The sequence below is a fragment of the Silurus aristotelis genome (genome assembly GCF_946808225.1).
Source record: "Silurus aristotelis genome assembly, chromosome: 5".
In the NCBI taxonomy this organism is placed as follows: Eukaryota; Metazoa; Chordata; class Actinopteri; order Siluriformes; family Siluridae; genus Silurus; species Silurus aristotelis.
The window spans coordinates 30,014,136-30,032,800 of NC_139578.1; the positions used below are offsets into that span (position 1 = coordinate 30,014,136).

The 18,665-nt window shown below is 40.4% G+C and overlaps 1 protein-coding gene across 1 annotated transcript; it reads left to right on the forward strand.

Annotated features, from left to right (window-relative positions):
* Positions 1–5,693: 5,693 nt before the first annotated feature.
* LOC310726822 (uncharacterized protein) lies at positions 5,694–13,602 on the forward strand. The gene is made up of 2 exons (XM_083542779.1): positions 5,694–11,407; positions 11,519–13,602. The coding sequence occupies exons 1-2, from the start codon at positions 11,397–11,399 to the stop codon at positions 13,176–13,178; spliced, it is 1,671 nt and encodes a 556-aa protein (XP_083398905.1). The 5' UTR covers positions 5,694–11,396; the 3' UTR covers positions 13,179–13,602.
* Positions 13,603–18,665: the final 5,063 nt, after the last annotated feature.

Consider the following 18,665-nt stretch of genomic DNA (forward strand, 5'->3'; position numbering starts at 1 on the left):
CCGCCACGACCGGAAAGAGGACGTCATGCCGCCGCCCAGTTGTGAGAGGGACGTCGTGCCGCCGCCCAGCCGCCAAGAGGACATCATGCCGCCACCTGGTTGCGAGAGGGACGTCGTACCACCACCTGGCCGCAAAGGGGACGTCGTACTGCCTCCCAGTCGTGAAGGGGACGTCATACCACCGCCTGGCCATGAAAGGAACGTCGCTCTGCTCCAGACCCCCGTGGTGGGCATTGCTCCGCACCAGGCCTCAGCGGAGTTCCTCTGAGCGTCCCGCTCTGCTTCAGCCACCCGGCCGAGGGAAAATTTGTTTTTTATTATCACTACTGTACACTACGTATCCCTAAAATTAAAAATTTTTACTTTTTCTTCTTTGCTTATCTTCATTTTTGTCACAATCTTCGCTTTCTGGCTTCGCTTCACCATCTAGAAGCGGCGTCTTGAGCTCATACCTCAATTTTTTGCTTGCATAACTGTGGTGTATTAATTCACTTTATCGTTATACTGATGAAATTCATGCAGGAGCTGAGATTAAGTCTCTGTTCCTATACTGTACCGTCTGGCCAGATGTTTTTCTTTAAGCCAAATGTATGAAAGGCCCATAGTGTTTATCTAAAGAGCCATGACTGGGAAAATGAGACGGGCTGTCGTCCTTAAATCAGTATAAGCCGAAGAATAGAATATGATCCAGGATGCATGTCCTCTTGGGAAAAGACCTCTGACCCGTTCACTATATGTTAAGATGAATGGTCTGGGAAAGTGAGCTCTGGTACAGCTGAAATACATTTAGTCTGGACAAAGACAGGCTTCTCTTTATGTTAAACATTATTGCAAAATTAACTCATGTACATCTGTTATATGTTAAGAGGCGGACCCAGAGAACGGGCAAACTATTTAATGTGTGTGTAGTCGTGGATCGTGTGTAGTGTGGAGTCGTCGATTCATCCATACGGCGGCTCCGAGCTGATCCAGGAGGCTCGTTCCAGATGCTGAATTTCTGTGTTGAATAAACGATATTTACACGAAATAACAGTGTCTGCGGAGAATTCTTCCTTCAACAATCTACACTCCAGCACAACCCGAAATATACATCATAACAAAGCAAAAAATCGACCAAGTGGCTGCTCGTACCTCGAAAAACTCGTACATTAAAGCAGTCGTCGGTCAAGGTACCACTGTAGTTGTGAAAGGAAGGAGAAAGACAGTGCCGTTGTAATGCGTTGAGTCAGGGTCAAGGGATAGCTCGCTAACTCCAGTTGCAACAGAAATCATATAAGCACAGACAGGTTTTCAAAACTCGTGCTTTAAAATTTTTTTTTGCAACAGCATTACGGGTTAGTCAAAGAAACTTATAGCATCAGAAAATAATAAACACTTGATCCTCGCTCTTGCACACATGCAGAAATACCGGAAATGCAGTGCCAGGCTATTCCCAAAATACCGCTATGCTCCTAAAGAAAGCGCAACATATTTCACCCTGTACACCGTGTAACTTTCTTTAGTTAAAGCCTGTGTAAAGATCATTAGTTTCAGTGTAGACACTGCGGTTTATTAGATTAGATTAGATTAGATTCAACTTTATTGTCATTACACATGTACAAGTACAAGGCAACGAAATGCAGTTTGGGTCTAACCAGAGTGCAATAACAGCAAGTGCAGGATATACAGTTTTTACATGATCTAGATAGTTAAATAGTTAAATAGAATGGTAATATAGACTATAAACAGTAAGTTAAAGATGTATATGTACTATAAATGTAGTATACAGGTGAATATATATGTACTAAGAACATAATATACAGATTAATATATATGTACTATGAATATAATTACAGAGGGGGGAGTGGTGGCTCCAGCGGTTAAGGCGCTGGGTTATCGTTCGGAAGGTCTGGGGTTCAAGCCCCGGTATCGCCAAGCTGCCACTCTTGGGCTCTTGAGCAAGGCCCTTAACCCTCTATGCTCCAGGGGACCCTTACGAGAAAAATATCAAGGACCGTGACGTGGGGCCGCCTTCCCGTGGGCTCACCACCTGCAGGAGGGATAGTAAGGGACCGGTGCTGAGAGGATTGGGCAGCAGTCGAAGGCGGGGGCCTTGACAACCTGGTCCCTGGACACGGAGAAGTGTCTAGGGAATCTGCTTAGACTGCTGCCCCCGCGACCCGAATTATGGATAAGCGGGAGAAAATGAATGAATATAATTACAGATGAATATGAATATATATGTACTATGAACAATAATTACAGATGAATATATATGTACTATGAACAATAGTATACAGATTAATATATATATATATATATATATATATATATATATATATGTACTGTGAACATAATATACAGATGCCTATTACTATACACAGAGATTTACAGAAGGAGGTGAACATGATATATTGCTATTACTATGAACAGAGACCGGGTATATATACAATGGTAATCAGTTAATGGTGCAATACAAAAAAGAGCAGTGTGCAAATGAGCAAAGGTTTGTGTAAACAGTCCGTGCAATAACAAAGTGTGGGGTGAGAAATGATCAGTGTCCCGGTGAGCATAAGTTTTTGAGTAGACAGTCCATTAGCAAAATAACGAAGTTTGAGTTGTGGGGGAAATGTGGTAGTGTATCAGTGAGTTGCAGAGTTCACTAAAGAGACAGCTCTAGGAAAAAAGCAGTTCTTTAGTCTGCTGGTCCTGGTCCGGAGGCACCTGAAACGCCTGCCGGAGGGAAGACAGTCTATGGGCGGGATGAGAGGAGTCCTTAAGAATGCTGCGAGCTCGACGCAGACAGCGTTTCTTTTGAATGTCCTCCATGGCTGGGAGTGGAGTCCCTGTGATGCGCTGGGCAGTTTTCACTACCCGCTGCAATGCCTTACGCTCTGCAACAGAGCAGCTCCCATACCAGACTGTGACACAGCTGGTCAGGATGCTTTCTATTGCGCAGCGGTAGAAGTTCAAAAGGATATCCGAGGAGAGCTGATTTTTCTTAAGTGTCCTCAGGAAAAAGAGGCACTGGTGAGCCTTCTTGACTAGGCTGGAGGTGTTGATAGCCCAGGACAGGTCCGCCGAGATGTGGATCCCCAGGAACTTAAAACTGGAGGCTCAACAGCCATCCCATTGATGTGGGTGGTGTCATGTGTGCCTCTTGTCTCCTTCCTGAAGTCCACAATAAGCTCATTTGTCTTGGAGGTGTTAAGGAGCAGGTTATTGTTATTGCACCATGTGGCTAGGTGCTGGATCTCCTCCCTGTATGCAGTCTCATCATTGTTGGTGATAAGACCGATCACGGTAGTGTCATCTGCAAACTTGATAATGGATTTAGATCCATTCACAGGCCTGCAGTCGGAGGTGAAGAGGAAGTAGAGGAAGGGGCTCAGCACACAGCCCTGTGGTACACCAGTGTTGATTGTGATGGTGTTGGAGCAGATGGAGTCAGATCTGTTGGTCAGAAAGTCCATGACCCAGTTGCAGGTGGAGGTGTTAATGCCCAGATCTACAAGTTTGACTATTAGCTTGGATGGAATAATGATATTGAATGCTGAGCTGAAGTCAACAAACAGCATGCGTGCATAAGTGTTCTTATTGTCCAAGTGTGTGAGCAGGTATAGACAGGTGTGGCTTATTTATGTTCAAAATAAAAATATTTGTAAAATTCAGTGGGTGCGGCTTATATTTGGGTGCGCTTAATAGTCCGAAATTTATGGTACAATTTACAATTAAAATATCACTACTAATATAATTAATTATTTTTCTTCTTTCGGCTGCTCCTATTAGGGGTCACCACAGCGGATCATTTGTCTCCACACCCCTCCTGTCTTCTACATCTGCCTCTTTTAAACCAACTACCTGCATCTCTTCCCTCACCACATCCATAAACCTCCTCCTTGGCCTTCCTCTCTTTCTCCATCCTGGCAGCTCCATGTTCAGCATTTTTCTAATCGGTAATATAATTAATATGTCAGTGCACTGACTCTGCCGCCATCACCATCGGCTCGTAGGGGTCAGGGTCTTCCTGCCACGAGGCCGAGGAGTCATTCCTCACTGACGAGGCGTTGTGCCGGTCCGGCAGGAATTCCTCTACCGCATCTTCTGTCTGCAGCCTGTAGTGAGAGAAAGAGGGGGTGAGAGCTGCCATTTATCGGGAGCCCAAAGTTCTCCAACTCAATGTCCTCCCGGCTGCCATTTATGCGCTTTACCGGCTTTGAAGACAGTGATGAGCTGCACCCTGCTGATGGTTACATTTGGACCGCTTGCCCCTCTTGGGACCTGAGGTGGAGGACCGTTGTAACAGTATTTAAAATGTGTATAAACGTTGTGGAGCTATTAATATAACTTTTAAATAATCGTTACTTATTAATAAGTGAAAGGAGAAATGAAAGGAGTTTTGTTCCATTTGTGGCTGCTTGGTGATCATTTTTTGCAAAAATATATTGTTTCCATTTGCAACAGTAGACAAAAAAATCCACAAATATACTTAAACCACAATTTCCTAAAAAAATAAAATAAAAAATGCTGAATCATTTGATATAGAAAGTCTGTCATTTGCAAAATCTGCGCAAGGTTTATTCTGGCTTGCCTGGGAGCTTGTTCAGTTGTTACTTCATCCAAAATAGATTTGATGATTGAAATTAAATGTAGCTGCTTTATTTAAGTTCAGTGAAGGCAGGTAATCTTTTCTCCTGGTGACAAGGGAAATACATAACATTTGACTACAGACTACAAAGACTACACTATGGTTGAATTTATTTCATTATTTCACACAATTATCATATCATTGAGCACAATTTAACACTATGGTGCAGCTTCTTTAAAATGCCAGCTACTTTTGTAGCTTGTATGTGCAAAATTTGGTAAATAGGGGAGACTGAATAACAGAAGACTGGAAAGCATGCTAGGTTGGATCACATGAAACCGTGTAACATTTGTTTAAGGTAAATTAACAAGCTGCCAACAGTAGACACTAAAGGGAGAACTTTTAAAATAAATTTTAAATGCAGGAGAGGTAACATGGCGCAGGTGGGAACATTAGGCACAGACCAGGGAGTAGGGGGTTGGGAGTTGGCACACACTGGCGGCATCTGGCGGCAGAACATGTTAAGCACAGCCACCAGCATTTTCCAAGATCCTGACAGAGATATTGCCATAAATTTGATTGCCGATGATTTCAATTGTTTTTCTATATAACACTTTTTTTTAATTACTTATTTATCATTAATAAATAAGAGATTACATGTATTCTTTATATATTCTATATTGCCTAATTTGTCATGCTTTGTCAGATACACTTCATCTAAAATGAGCATGATTTATCATCTTCCCAATACAATTCATAATTTGACTAAGGTGCATGCGTACAGATCAAAAATATTCATTCCAAATTGGCAAAAAAAACCCCATAAAGACCAAAAATCTACCCCCTTTTAACTTAAAAGTATATTTTTTAAGTTAAAAAAATATCTTCTCCTAAAGCAAGGGGTCTCCACTTTATTTATTGTGTTAACAGATCACCCAATAGCCATTTTAAACACTACAGAGAATTAACTTTTTTTTTTTTAAAGGGAATGGCATAATTTTCCGTATAATGATTTTTGCCCAGCTACAGCTTACAAAGTCATTTACATTGGTTGGGTTTTAACCCTCCCTCTGGTCAGGTGACAAATAATCATCTTTATAACATGGTCATACTACATACTACATTTTTCTTCATTTGATTCCTTGCTTCAACTCAGGTTTGTAATCTGAAACTCATTCACTTTTTAATTAACATTTTACTTTCATGCAGACCTATTGGTAGTGTAGTTAAATCCTATAAATAATCAAAAGTATTCTTTAAAAAAAATATAAAAGTTGAACAAAAATTAAGTAAAATGGTTAAATTTTATAAAATACTTTTGATTGATCCTAACCTAATCTTCCTCTTCTTTTTGCTATTTTTGCTGCATTCTTGTTTAAGATGATCCCAGTGATGCTGCCAGTTAATTATTTAATTAATTAATTTCGGGTTATTAAGTAAATATATAAAATAAAGTCACTATGAGGTCTCAGCTACTATATTCATTTCACAATCTTTCACTATTATGCTTAATCATGTGTTGATGTCAGAGTGTGTAATGGTAATCATCTAAGGCACAATCTACCATCAATCAAGCTCGCTATAAATAAAACTGGTAAAACCACCTCATCATCTTCTTCTTCTGCAGTAATCCTATTGGTTATTGTCATGGTCTGAGCTCAAACTGGGTTGGCTGCATGAGACATAGGAACTCTAGTTGACATACTCAAACGAGTTCAAAGTTTAATTCTTATTTAAAAGTCCACCCACCCCCCACCCCCCCACACACACACACACACACACACACACGAAAATAGAAGAGAATAGCACAAAATGAATCGACAGAACAAATATCCACTTCGGTAAAGAGAAAAAAAATCACAAAATCAGATTTAAAATATACAACACAACAGCAGAGCAAAAATATGTCCACAAATGGATTTTTTTTTCAAGAACATGAACAATATCTTTATCTGAAGATGTGGCAAAAAAACACAAAGTCTTCTCAGAAAATAACAGAGTAAAGCAAAGCAAGCAAGAACCTATATGTGGCTATATGAGACATTGTATTACTGGAGACATGAGAGACAGACCACATAACATTAACAACCAAGCAAATAACTGACACTAAGGAGGAACTTTAATACACTGTGTTAGATAAAATACAGACGTGGAATCAATATGTGACTAATGAGGGACGCAACAGCGACATCTGGTGGGAAAGACAAAAGAAACACTATAACAAAAAAAAAAAGAAAGGGGCTTAACAGGACCCCCAAATCCTGACAGTCATCCCCTCAGGATGCTCGTACTCAGAGCACAGGTTGTTGACTTTCAAACAAATGATTTCTCAACATTGCAGCTTTATTCAATAATAAAATGATGAACTATATTAGGACTATATCAACTTTTGACTATAAGAAACCATATGTAAACATTTAAGTATTTTTCTCTCAGACTTTATTATACACTTGAGGCCACATGTTTTGAGTTAGTAAATTTAGTCACTCTAGTAAATTGTTACATGTAAATGTGAAAGGTAAATTTCAAATAACGAATATGATAATTGTGTTAATTGCTGGTACACTTCCAGAATGTGAATCATGGGGAAAACCACAGAGATACACTAGTAGGGTTTACATTTGTACATCATGCTGTGCTTTGAAACATTTTGAGACAAAATCTGGTCGTACATGATTGGTGCAATCAGTGAATCCTGAAATTACTATGAAATTGCAAAGACATACAGAAGAAATAAATAAGTAAAGCACCTTAACCAAAAATGAGAATCAGGTTTATTGTCCAAGTGTGTTGACACACAAGGAATTTGGTTCCAGCTGTGACTCTCAAAAGTAGACATAAATAACACTATACATTTACCTAAGACAATATGAGATATTATGAGTATTCAATAGAACATAAAAGGAGTCTATGACAGATCAGTAATGTGCATAAAGTGTGAGAGTGCATGGCAGTGCAAATAGCAATATTGTGCCATATTGTGTAAGATACTTTTGTACAGCAAACTGACTACTTATTTAGTAGGTTGTGTTTCATGCGAAATACTTACATTTTTTTTTTTACTTTAGCATTTTAACGTCTGTAATTTCATAGCAAATTTAAATGTTTAATTTATTTTTCGAACAACTTTTTACTTTCACTCATTACATTTTTACAGAAATATCTGTACTTTCTACTTCTTACATTTTTAAAAGATAAGATAAGATAAGATAAGATAAACCTTTATTCGTCTCACAGTGGGGAAATTTCTTCGTTACAGCAGCATGAAAAAATAAAAAATAAATGTAAATATATAAAAGAATAGACGAATAGACATACTATAGTATACAAGTATATACACAACACAATGTATAAATACAAATGAGGAAAAAGTACGTATTGCAGGTAGTATTGCACACAGGTGGTATTGCACGTATTGCAGGTAATATTGCACGTATTGCAGGTAATATTGCACACAGGTAGTATTATTACACAGTAAAACAGTAATAACAGTAACTATTACACCATTGAACAGTAATAACAGTGTATATTTTGGTTAATGATTCACTGGGAGCAGCTTTGATTGTAAAGTCTAATAGCAGCAGGGAGAAAAGACCTTCTGTATCGCTCCTCCAGACACTTAGGATGTATCAGTCTGTCACTGAAGGAGCTGCTCAACGAGGTCACGGTTTCATACAGGGGGTGAAAGGCGTTCTGCAGCAATGATGATAGTTTTGCTACCATCCTCCTTTCTCCCACCTCCTGTACAGTGTCCAAGGACATCCCCAGGACTGAGCTGGCATTCCTGATCAGCTTGGTAACAGACTCGTTACTTTAGTTTTAATCTATTTGGTGACATGATCAATATTTTATCTTCTCATTACGTGCCCCTTTCAGTCTATCAACCGATTTCTTGACATTGCGCGACTTTTTCATCGTTTCCTGTCTCTCTCACACCACAGACGTAGACTAGTTTATGAAGCTCACAATTAGCAGGCAGAAGGCAGTAAGAAGTCTGGTGTTAATGGGGATGAGACAGAGGGAGTCAGTGATATAAACATGAGTGAGAAAAGAGACATTCCTGATCACCATCATCATCATCTTTTTACTGCTTGTAAAATTAAAACCTTCAGCACAACACATGTTTATTCACGACGTCCTCTCTTTACTCAGACATAATACGAAATAAATAAACTCCACCAAAAAATAAAATGTCATCAACAAACATTTGTTTTACTGATGCACCAAGTCTCGAGTCAGCACCAAAATCCGACATGATGCAACACAATTAACCCTCTGAGGTCGACAAAGCGGTTGTGTGACTTTTTTCCTCAAAAAACTGATAGTACAGATAAGAGCAATAAATCAATCTGTAAAGGGTCTACTTTTATTTGTTTACACTCATAATAAAAACAATGCTGTGCGTTTGTAAAATAAAGTAAACAGACAGGGGGCGCTCTCTGCCGTCTCTGTCGTCTTTCTTCACAGACACATAAATAAAACAACCTGAATCTCAGTGAATATTTGCCTCACAGATATAATAAATATATGTATAAAAAACTCTTAATGTCTAAATTTAAATAAACCAATTCGCATTGAAAACATATATTGTCTGATTATTTAATCCCTAGGAAAGTTATAAGAGGTACAGTTTCTCCAGTATCACCTCATTAACTGTCCGTGTGAAAACATAGCAAAGGTTCCGTTTGGTGTCCTGATGATTACGTAATTTAAAACACCATAATTACTTTAAAACATTTACGAGAATATTTTGTTTTCATGCTCTATGTTGAGTTTGGTTTCACTAATAATAAACATACATTTGCATAAAGCATCCGTATTTGTTCATGTGCATGTTGATTAGAGTATTTAAAACTTAAAAATAACTAATTTAACGTACATTTATAACAAATAAAAATGTGAGATTAAGTTGTGATTAATCGTGAGTTAACTTGTGACAATCATGCGATTTAATATTTTTAATATAATATTATAATATAATATTAATATAATATTTGATTCGATTGACAGCCCTAATATTAATATGATGTGAGGTTCAGTTACCAGCGTGACACTAAAACAGGTAGTAGTTAAAGACTACTTTTTACTTAAGTACATGTCAGAGCCCAAACTTCATTACTTTAACTTGAGTGAAAAAGTGCAGTCAGAACTTCAACCAGAGTCTTTTAAAACATGAGTATTTGTACTTCTGCTTAAGTGAAGGATGTGTGTAGTTTTGCCACCTCTGCTCCACTGTCACCCTGACCTTGTTCCAACACTGCTTGCTGTAGATTGACTGAAGGGGACAGAGCTCTGTGTAAATTGTTCACGTACAGTAGCTATCTGTGTAGCATCCCCTCTTCTTTGAACAACAGCCTGAATTTTTCCTGGGAACTATGGAGACCAGTTGCTGGAGTTTTGAGAGAGGAATATTGTTACCATTTGTGTCTAATGCAGCATTCTAGTTGCTCAACCATCTTGATTTTTTTTTTGTTTGTTGTATTTTTCATTTCATGATACTCCAAAAGTTTTTAATTGGTGAAAGGTCTGGAATGGACTTAGGTCAAATCAGCATTGACGCCATGTCATTGTAATAGATGGAGTATGTGATTTAGCATTGACATACTGCAATCTATAATATATTTCCTGAAAAAGATGCAGTCTGGATGCATTTGTTGCTCTAAAACCTGTATATATATTTCCCCATTGATGGAGAATTTTTAGTGTCTCCTGAGAGAACCAACGATCATGGCATCCAGTGGTGATTTCCCTTGTGCACAGATATTTCCACACAAAACACAGTTTGCATGAGCCCCCGACCTGTTCCTAAATGCAGCTTTTTTCCCTCTGGGCTGTTATTTTCGGTTATTTTCCTGATCTTATTTGGCTAGCATGAATCCTGTACCAAAAGTGACAATTGACAAGTCGATCAATAGAGATAAGTGATTCTGCCGTCACTTATCATCGACATGGTGAAATGAAAAAGTGTGAAAAAAAATGGACTAATAAAATAGTGTGGTCATATTTCCAGTGAAGAACAATCTAAGGAAAAGGGGGAAATTAGCATATAATTAAAACATTTTACTTCTACATTGAATATTTTATAGAAACACTCTGGCCTACATGTAATCTTGATTAGCAGTAATGATTAAACAGCTAATATTGTTAGTAAACATTGCTTTTTGAGACATAACTGACCCAATAAGTGAGTATCTAATTGACATATTTAATTTTGAGTATCTAATGGTTTATTGACCAATATTGAATATTGAATATCTATTGTTATGGTTGTTCTAGCCATTTAATTTAAATCAATGTTATTTGTATAGCACAAATAACAATGAACATTATCCCCAAACAGCTTTACAGAAATAAATATATTACCAATATATTTAGCATCATAATTAAATCCACTTTATTATAAACTTTTGCATTAACACAGTTACCTAATCAGCCAATAATGTAACATTAGAGCACAGAAAAAAATGCATAAACACATAAGATATTGTTTATATTATCAGAAGAAAGAAAATGTCTGCCGTCTAACTTTACTCATGAACTGGTGCCTCACTCAGCATTATAGATTGGTCAATCATAGGAAGCATAAATCTGAATAAGATATTAACAAAATGCATTTTGGGGTAAAGTATTGTTACACTAAAAAAACAGGAAGTATAATTCAGTTAGGTTGATTTATGCTCCAGGTTAAAACACTAAAGAATGTACAGATTCATTTAATTCTTATTCTAATAAAACTTTATAATCTATAAATTTTATTAATAGGATATTCAGGATATATGCAGAAAACTTCTGAGACATGCATGTAATCTACCACTAACTAATCAGGATTATGGCTACAGGGTACGTGAACAAACTTTGCACTAAACATTATTATTTTATAAATGGACAGCTGCATCTTTCTGACAAAGCAGCTTTTTAAGTGACCTTTTATTTGTCCATTGATTTTAACAGATCACAAGAGACATCACTGACTGTAAAAGATTTAATCCAGAAGAGTAAATTAATCAGTGAAGGTCCTCCTGCACGATATCGTCTCCTCACTACCAGAAGTAATCTACAAAAAGATGGCTCAGTGAGAAAATGGACTTTTGGAGAGAAAGACAATAACATGCAAAACAAAATTCTATTGATGGTAGGAGAAACTGGAACAGGCAAAACTACTCTGATCAATGCCATGGTGAATTATATACTCGGGGTGAAGTTTAAAGATAAAGTGTGTTTTGAGATTACAGAAGAGGGAGGAGATCATGACAAGGCAGATCAGTCAAAAGCTCAGACATCTAAAATCACTGTGTATGAGGTCTTTGTAGGAGATAATCCTCTTACTATCATTGACACTCCTGGTTATGGAGACACCAGGGGAAAAGAACATGATAAACAGATTGCTGAGAATCTGTACAATCTGTTCCACAGTGAAACTGGAGTGAAAGAAATTGATGCAGTGTGTCTGGTAATAAAGGCATCTGATAATCGACTCTCTGACAGACAGCATTACATCTTTGATGCAGTTTTGTCCTCTTTTGGTAAAGACATCGAGAACAACATTGTCATTTTTATCACTCACTCATATGGATTGCCTCCAGAAAATGTTATAAATGCAGTGAAGAAAGCAGAGATTCCCTGTAGGACAGATGAAGAAAATGAACCTGAGTGTTTTTTATTCAACAATCGACAAACCGAGAAAAGGAGCCTGAAATATAACAGCTCTCTAAAGACAGATTGGGAACGAGCAGAGCAGATTTTGGCTGATTTTTTTCTCACACTGAAAGAACAGAACAGAAAAAGTTTAGAGCAGACTGAATGTGTTCTGTCTGAGTCCAAACGACTAAAAACCTGTATTTCTAATCTACAAGTGTGTATTGAGTTTGTAGAGTGCAAACGTAAAGAACTGGATCAGATTCAAAAAGCGCTTGAGGAAAACCGAGAAAAGATAAAGATAAATGAAAACTTTACTTTTACAGTCACTGAGTATAACAAAGAAAAAGTTCTCATTGAAAATGCTTCATGGTGGGACAGAAAGGCCACCACTTGTTCTGTCTGTGAGGAGAACTGTCATGAGTATAACTGCTGGTGTGCCTGGAATGCTGGGTGGTGTGAAGTCATAAGAAATGACCACTGTACTGTATGTACAGGTAAATGTCACTACACTAAACATGTCAGAGAGAATAAGAAATATGTTACACGCAGCAAGAAGACCAAAATGACATTTAATGATCTTAATAGTAAATTTAAAAGCAAAGATACTTCAGCATCAAATATTACGTTTGACTCAAAGACCTTTGATATTGTCAAAGAAGACACTGAACGAAAGAAGAAACAGGAAGAGGAGAATATATGCTTAGAGAAGAACCTGAAAGAAGAACTGGCCAGGAATGAAGAAGAAAAAGCCAGACTGGTGGAAGAAGCCTGTGAGGTCATAATGAAACTGTGTGAGATTGCTTTAAAGCCAGATTCTGCTTTCATTGTTCAGTGGCTGGACTTCTTGATCCCTCGAGCTGAACAAACTGGAAAAGATGATCTTGCTGAAAAACTAATAGAACTGAGGAAAATTAAACCTGAATCAGAGGAAAGAGTTCATGCTGTAATGGAGTATGCAGGGTCTTATTTCTGACAGATTCGACTTCTTCAAGCTGAGGTTATTGGAAAAGAGATTTTTGCTCAGAATTTAGGTGAGCTGAGGGAAATTTAACCAGAATCACAAGAGAAAATCGATGCTGTAATTGAATCCCAGTTTTGCAAACAAAGAAGTTTCAGGGGTTTACATATAAACATGTAACATATAATGAAAAAGATTTAATCAATTTTTATAATAATTAATATTCAATATGTTTATTAATTAATGCTTTTGTTCAAAATTTATAAATTAACCTTTGTTTTTGTAACCAGAAAACCTTCAATCTGGTGTTTGCATTGTAAAGCTATACTGTTAATGGATAGATGTCTATCTTATTTTACCTTGTTATAGTTACTAAAGTTAGTTTTTTATTGATTGTTATCTCTACTCCAAATTTCTTATTAAATATCTGCTTATTGCATCTTGCCTGTGTTGCCTCTTTTGACAAAAAACTGAAATTTGACACATTTATCAAATAACAATGAAACTTTAGCCATTTATAATTCCATTAATAATCTTTCTTAAAAACAAATAATTTGTTATTGAAAGACCCAACATGTTCTATTCCCAGTAACATATTTGCATTGTGCATTAATTAATTAATTAAAAATGCCCTTCTCGAAACAAGCAAGATTCACTTCAATCTAGTTAAAGTATAACAACATCAAGCAAAATAATCTGCCAATGCGGTAAGCAAAATCGACTTGGTAAGAATTCTTGAAAGTAGCATAAATATCTAGTCAATGATAGATACTACTTGAAAGTATATCTACATGGAAATGCTTAATAACACCTATTTACAAGCATTGAAAAATAAATTGGTGAAAACTGATTGGAAACTCGAATATCTGAATCTAAATCTAGTCAGTAAAAATACTTTTGTGTTTTGCATCTAGACAAACGCTAAAAACTAAATGTTCACTTTTCATAAACACTGAATAATTAATACTTTTAGGGAATATTGCATCAAATCTAAAACAATTAACCTTAAATTAAATTTATTTAGAATTTTTGAAGATCACACAAAAACCTAAAATGAAACTAAAATAAACAGTATGCGATACAAATACATATATACATTTAAATGAAGAAACAAACTGTCAGGAATCCCCCTGCCAAGCCCCCTGCGGAGGCTCCTCTCCGCTCCCGGTCCCTGACGAGAGCTCCTCTTCGCTCCCGATTCCCGAGGAGAGCACGGTTCCATCCCAGGACTCCCGGGACAGTTTGGCTCCGTTCCAGGGTCTCAAGAAATGTTCGGTTCCACGCCAACGCCTCCCCGAGAACACCTCTTCATCCAATGGGATACCGGAGCACACAATTCACCTCCGAGACTGCAAAAGGGAGGTCGTCCAATTGCCCCTGGGCTCCACCGACGGTTCGCCCCACAGTCTCCCTAAAGGCGAAGCTACGACACAGATCTCCTCTTCGCCCCAAGAGACCCCAGAGCGCTCACCTCAGCTCCGGGACTGCGAAAGGGACGTAGAACCGCTGCCCCTGGCTTCCTCCACCGGCGACGGCTCGCCCCACAGTCTCCCAGAAGGTGACAGCTCGCACCAGGAGCACTCAGAGAACCAGGTCCCGCTCCCGAGCTCCTCCCACGGCGACGACTCGCTCCCGAGCTCCTCCCACGCCAACGTCCCGCTCCCGAGCTCCTCCCACGCCGACGTTTCGCCCTACAGACTCGCTGGAGGTGACGTCGGTCCTCCCGGTCCCTCTGCAGTGAGACGCCAGGCCTTCAGATTCCTCAGAGGAGGATATTGCGCTCCAGGGGGCCTCCAAGGGCGTCGCTCGGCCTCCTGACTCCGCCGGGGATGTCCTCCAACCTCCAGTCGGCACTGAAGGCACCGTCCAGTTCCGGTTCCCCGCCGTGGAGGTGGCTCCGCCTAGGCGGTCCGCCAGGGGCTTCACTCAGCCTCCGGCCTTCTACGAGAACGGGGCTCCGTTTCCGGTAAGCCCCGCAAACTGCTCTACCCCGCTTCCGGCAGTCACCAGGGTTGTCTCTCCCTTACAGGTCTCCGTGGGAGAGAGAGCGCCTAACCAGACCATCCGGAGCAACGTCGTCCCGTTCCAGGACATCAGGGTGGTCGTCGTTCAGCCTCCGGTCCTCGCCGAGGTCGGCGTCCAGGTCTCCATGGTGGACAGGGCTCCGTTCCCGGCCCTCCTGGATGTCGTCGGTCAGCCCCAGGTCTCCGTGGTGGACGTCCTCCTCCATCCGGTCTCTGCCGAAGGCATCACTCCGCCTCCGGCTTCCACTGAGGGCGTTGCTCTGCCTCCAGCCTCCCCTGAGTGCCTTGTGCAGCTCCTGGTCCCCGTAGGAGACGTCTCTCCGTCTTCAGTTGACGCCGGGGGTTTTGCTCCGCTTCGGGCCGCGGTGCTGGAATGTACACCGCTCCTGGTCCCCGTAGGTGAAGTCTCTCCGTCTCCGGTCGACGCCAGGGGTTTCACTCTGTTACTGGACGCAGCGTCGGGAAGTGTTCCGGTCCTGGGTCCTGCTGTGTCCGTGTTCCCCTTCCGGCTCTCCTCAGGGGTGGTCGCTCCGCCTCGGGTCCTTCCCGGCTTTTCCCGGCTCCAGAGCGGTTCTAGCCGGGTCCCTTCAGGCCCTGGACGATCGGGAAGGCCCTCCTCCGAGTGCCCCGGCCCTCCGGGCGTTCCATGGGTTGTGGGCGTCCAGTGTTGCCCCTTCGGGGGGGGTGGTGTCAGGAATCCCCCTGCCATGCCCCCTGCAGAGGCTGTCATAGCCCGGGATTCCCGGCCGCACCTCGCTCCGGTTCTCGTGCATGCCCCGCCCGCACGAGGCTTAGTGCAATCGGGCTCATCCCGAACACCTGGGATCAATCCCAGGCCACCTATAAAACTCCCTCACACACACACTGGTTGTTGGTTATTGCATGTACGTGGTTGTGCTCGTGTGTGTGTCTGTGCAGGTTCCCGGTGGTGTTTTGCCGCGTCAGCCTTTCCCGCTCCGCGCCTTCTGCTCCCGGATTCCCCGCTTTCCCCACGGTGACGGCTTTCTTCCCCAGCGCACCTTGGATTTCCGACGCCTCTCCGTCGCTGCCTCCGCGTTGCGCTTCCTCCACGCCTCACCGCGGACATTACATAAATAACTGCCTTTTGCCGGTTTCATCCCGCTCTGCGGGTGTTTTGCTTTGGTTTTGCCTTCTTCCTTTAATAAAGATGCCGGCTTCTACTTCTGCCTCCGCCTCCGTGTTCGCCGCGTGACACAAACAACATACTCAGCTTTGATTAACATTTATTGAACATGCCCCAAAATTACAGCAGTTAATGTACTGCATTAAAATGATAGTTGACCCAAAAATGAAAATTCACACAGATCTGGTTAACCTTGACTTCCATTGTAGAAAAAATAATAATCATATGGAAGTAAATGGTGACCAGATCAGTTGGGTTATCAACATTCTTCAAAATATCTTACTTTGCATTCAACAGAAGAAAAAAAATACAGGTTTGGAACAACATGAAAGTAAATGATGACAGTATTTTATTTTTCTCTGTGACCTGTCCCTTTAAGTTATTTTTTACATTGGATAGCCAAAAGTATGTAGCCCAATTAAAATGGTTCAAACCCAATATTTTATTGAGGGTACAGGCATCTGCTAATAATTTAACACTGCTTAAGAAAAACTCACTGTGAGATTCTTGATAAAGAGCCTAACTGATTAGGAGCTGTTTCTTTGCGGCTGTAGAGCCAAATGGGAAAAACAGTGGCAGGACAGTAAAACCAGCAATGGCATGTGGAGGGGAAAAAAAAGAAAGAAACAAGATATTACATATGTGGGTATATTCTATACCACTGGTTTTTAATCCTGGTCTAGGAGACCCACTGCTCTGGACATTCTATATACAGTATCTCTGTGGAAAAAGACAGATCTTTGGATTTTAGGGGCTGGAGTATTAAGACCCTTTTCAAGTTGCCATTGGTGATGTGTCTTTCTCAGGCTCTTAGTCCCATCCTGCAACAGACTATGTTGTAAGTATGGCAATGACTAAAGCCCTGCTTTAACTTGGGCTCATGTTACAACAGGACAAACAACATCAGCATGAATTTACACTCTTACAAGTAAAATGCAAAAGTTTAGTCAACACTGGTTAGTCTCTACCCAAAACCATGTCATATCATCAACAACAGTCAAATACAGTAAATATGTTTGTTTTGTACACAAACATGAACTTCCTTTTGAGGCTACTGCTTCACATCCCTATTAACACATTGTACATTGACCAAAATGGTGAATGGAATATGTGATATGATTTCTTTTGATCAATAAAAAAAAAAACTACCAGTGTCCAAAAGAGCATTCAAAGTTTGTCCATTTACTGTCACTTCAATATATTGTGTTTTGCAATCATTGTTCACATCAGGGTCCTCCTCTCTAGGGACATTAAGTTTAGATTTCATCCTGTTTCCTTGTAAGCCAGTTGTTGGTTGCTAGAAGACTGGTAGCTTTGGCTCAGTTTGTAGCATAGGCTGGCTGCTGGACCCCTTTGTCGGTTAGTGCGTCTTGGTCTCTCAGGTGAGCTATACTTCTGCCATTGTAAGCACTTCATCTGTAAGCTCTCAACATCATTTGGCCTCTTCACTGGCTGAACAGCTTACAGAACTAATTCTCGCAGACCCCATAGCCCCAAAAAGTAATGCTGCTCTTTCTGCACTCAGAAAATCAGGCATCACAGTATACCTCCAGATGTTGCAGCAGGAGAGACATGTCTGGCTTGAGGTGAGGTGGACTGAATAATTCTTATCTTCTCTGTTGACTCAGCAGTGCCCCAGGTCACATCCTCTTCATCCACTGCTTTGGCCAGGGATCGAAGCACAACCCCAAGCTTCCTGCCTCTCATCACAGTCTTGTAAGTAGCCATCCCACTTCTGACACCAAATGTGAAACAACGTGTCTTTGTATACCCATTGTTATTCAAAACATGGTTTCACCCACAGTTAAAAAAATCTAAAATCAAATGATCCGAAAAATGTATTGAATACTTACAGAGAGGTTATAGTGTATGGGTGATCCTAAAGTAAGAGTTTAGTAAAAGTGTAGTGGAGGTGAAGAGAGTTTCTGATAGGGTTATGAACATAAAGCTGGAAGTTGAAGGGGTGATGATAAATGTCATCAATGCCTATGCTCCACAAGTGGGCTGTGAGATGGAGGAGAAGGAAGAACTCTGGAGTGAGTTAGATGAAGTGGTAGCGGGTGTACCTAGGAATGAACGATTAGTGATTGGGGCAGACTTTAATGGGCATGTAGATGAAGGGAACAGAGGTGATGAGGAGGTGATGGTAGGTATGGCTTTAAGGAGAGGAATGTGGAAGGGCAGATGGTGGTAGATTTTGATAAAAGGATGGAAATGGCAGTGGTGAACACTTATTTTAAGAAGAAGGAGGAGCATAGGGTGACGTATTAGAGTGGAGGAAGGTGCACACAGGTGGACTATTTTCTATGTAGGAGATGCAACCTGAAGGAGATT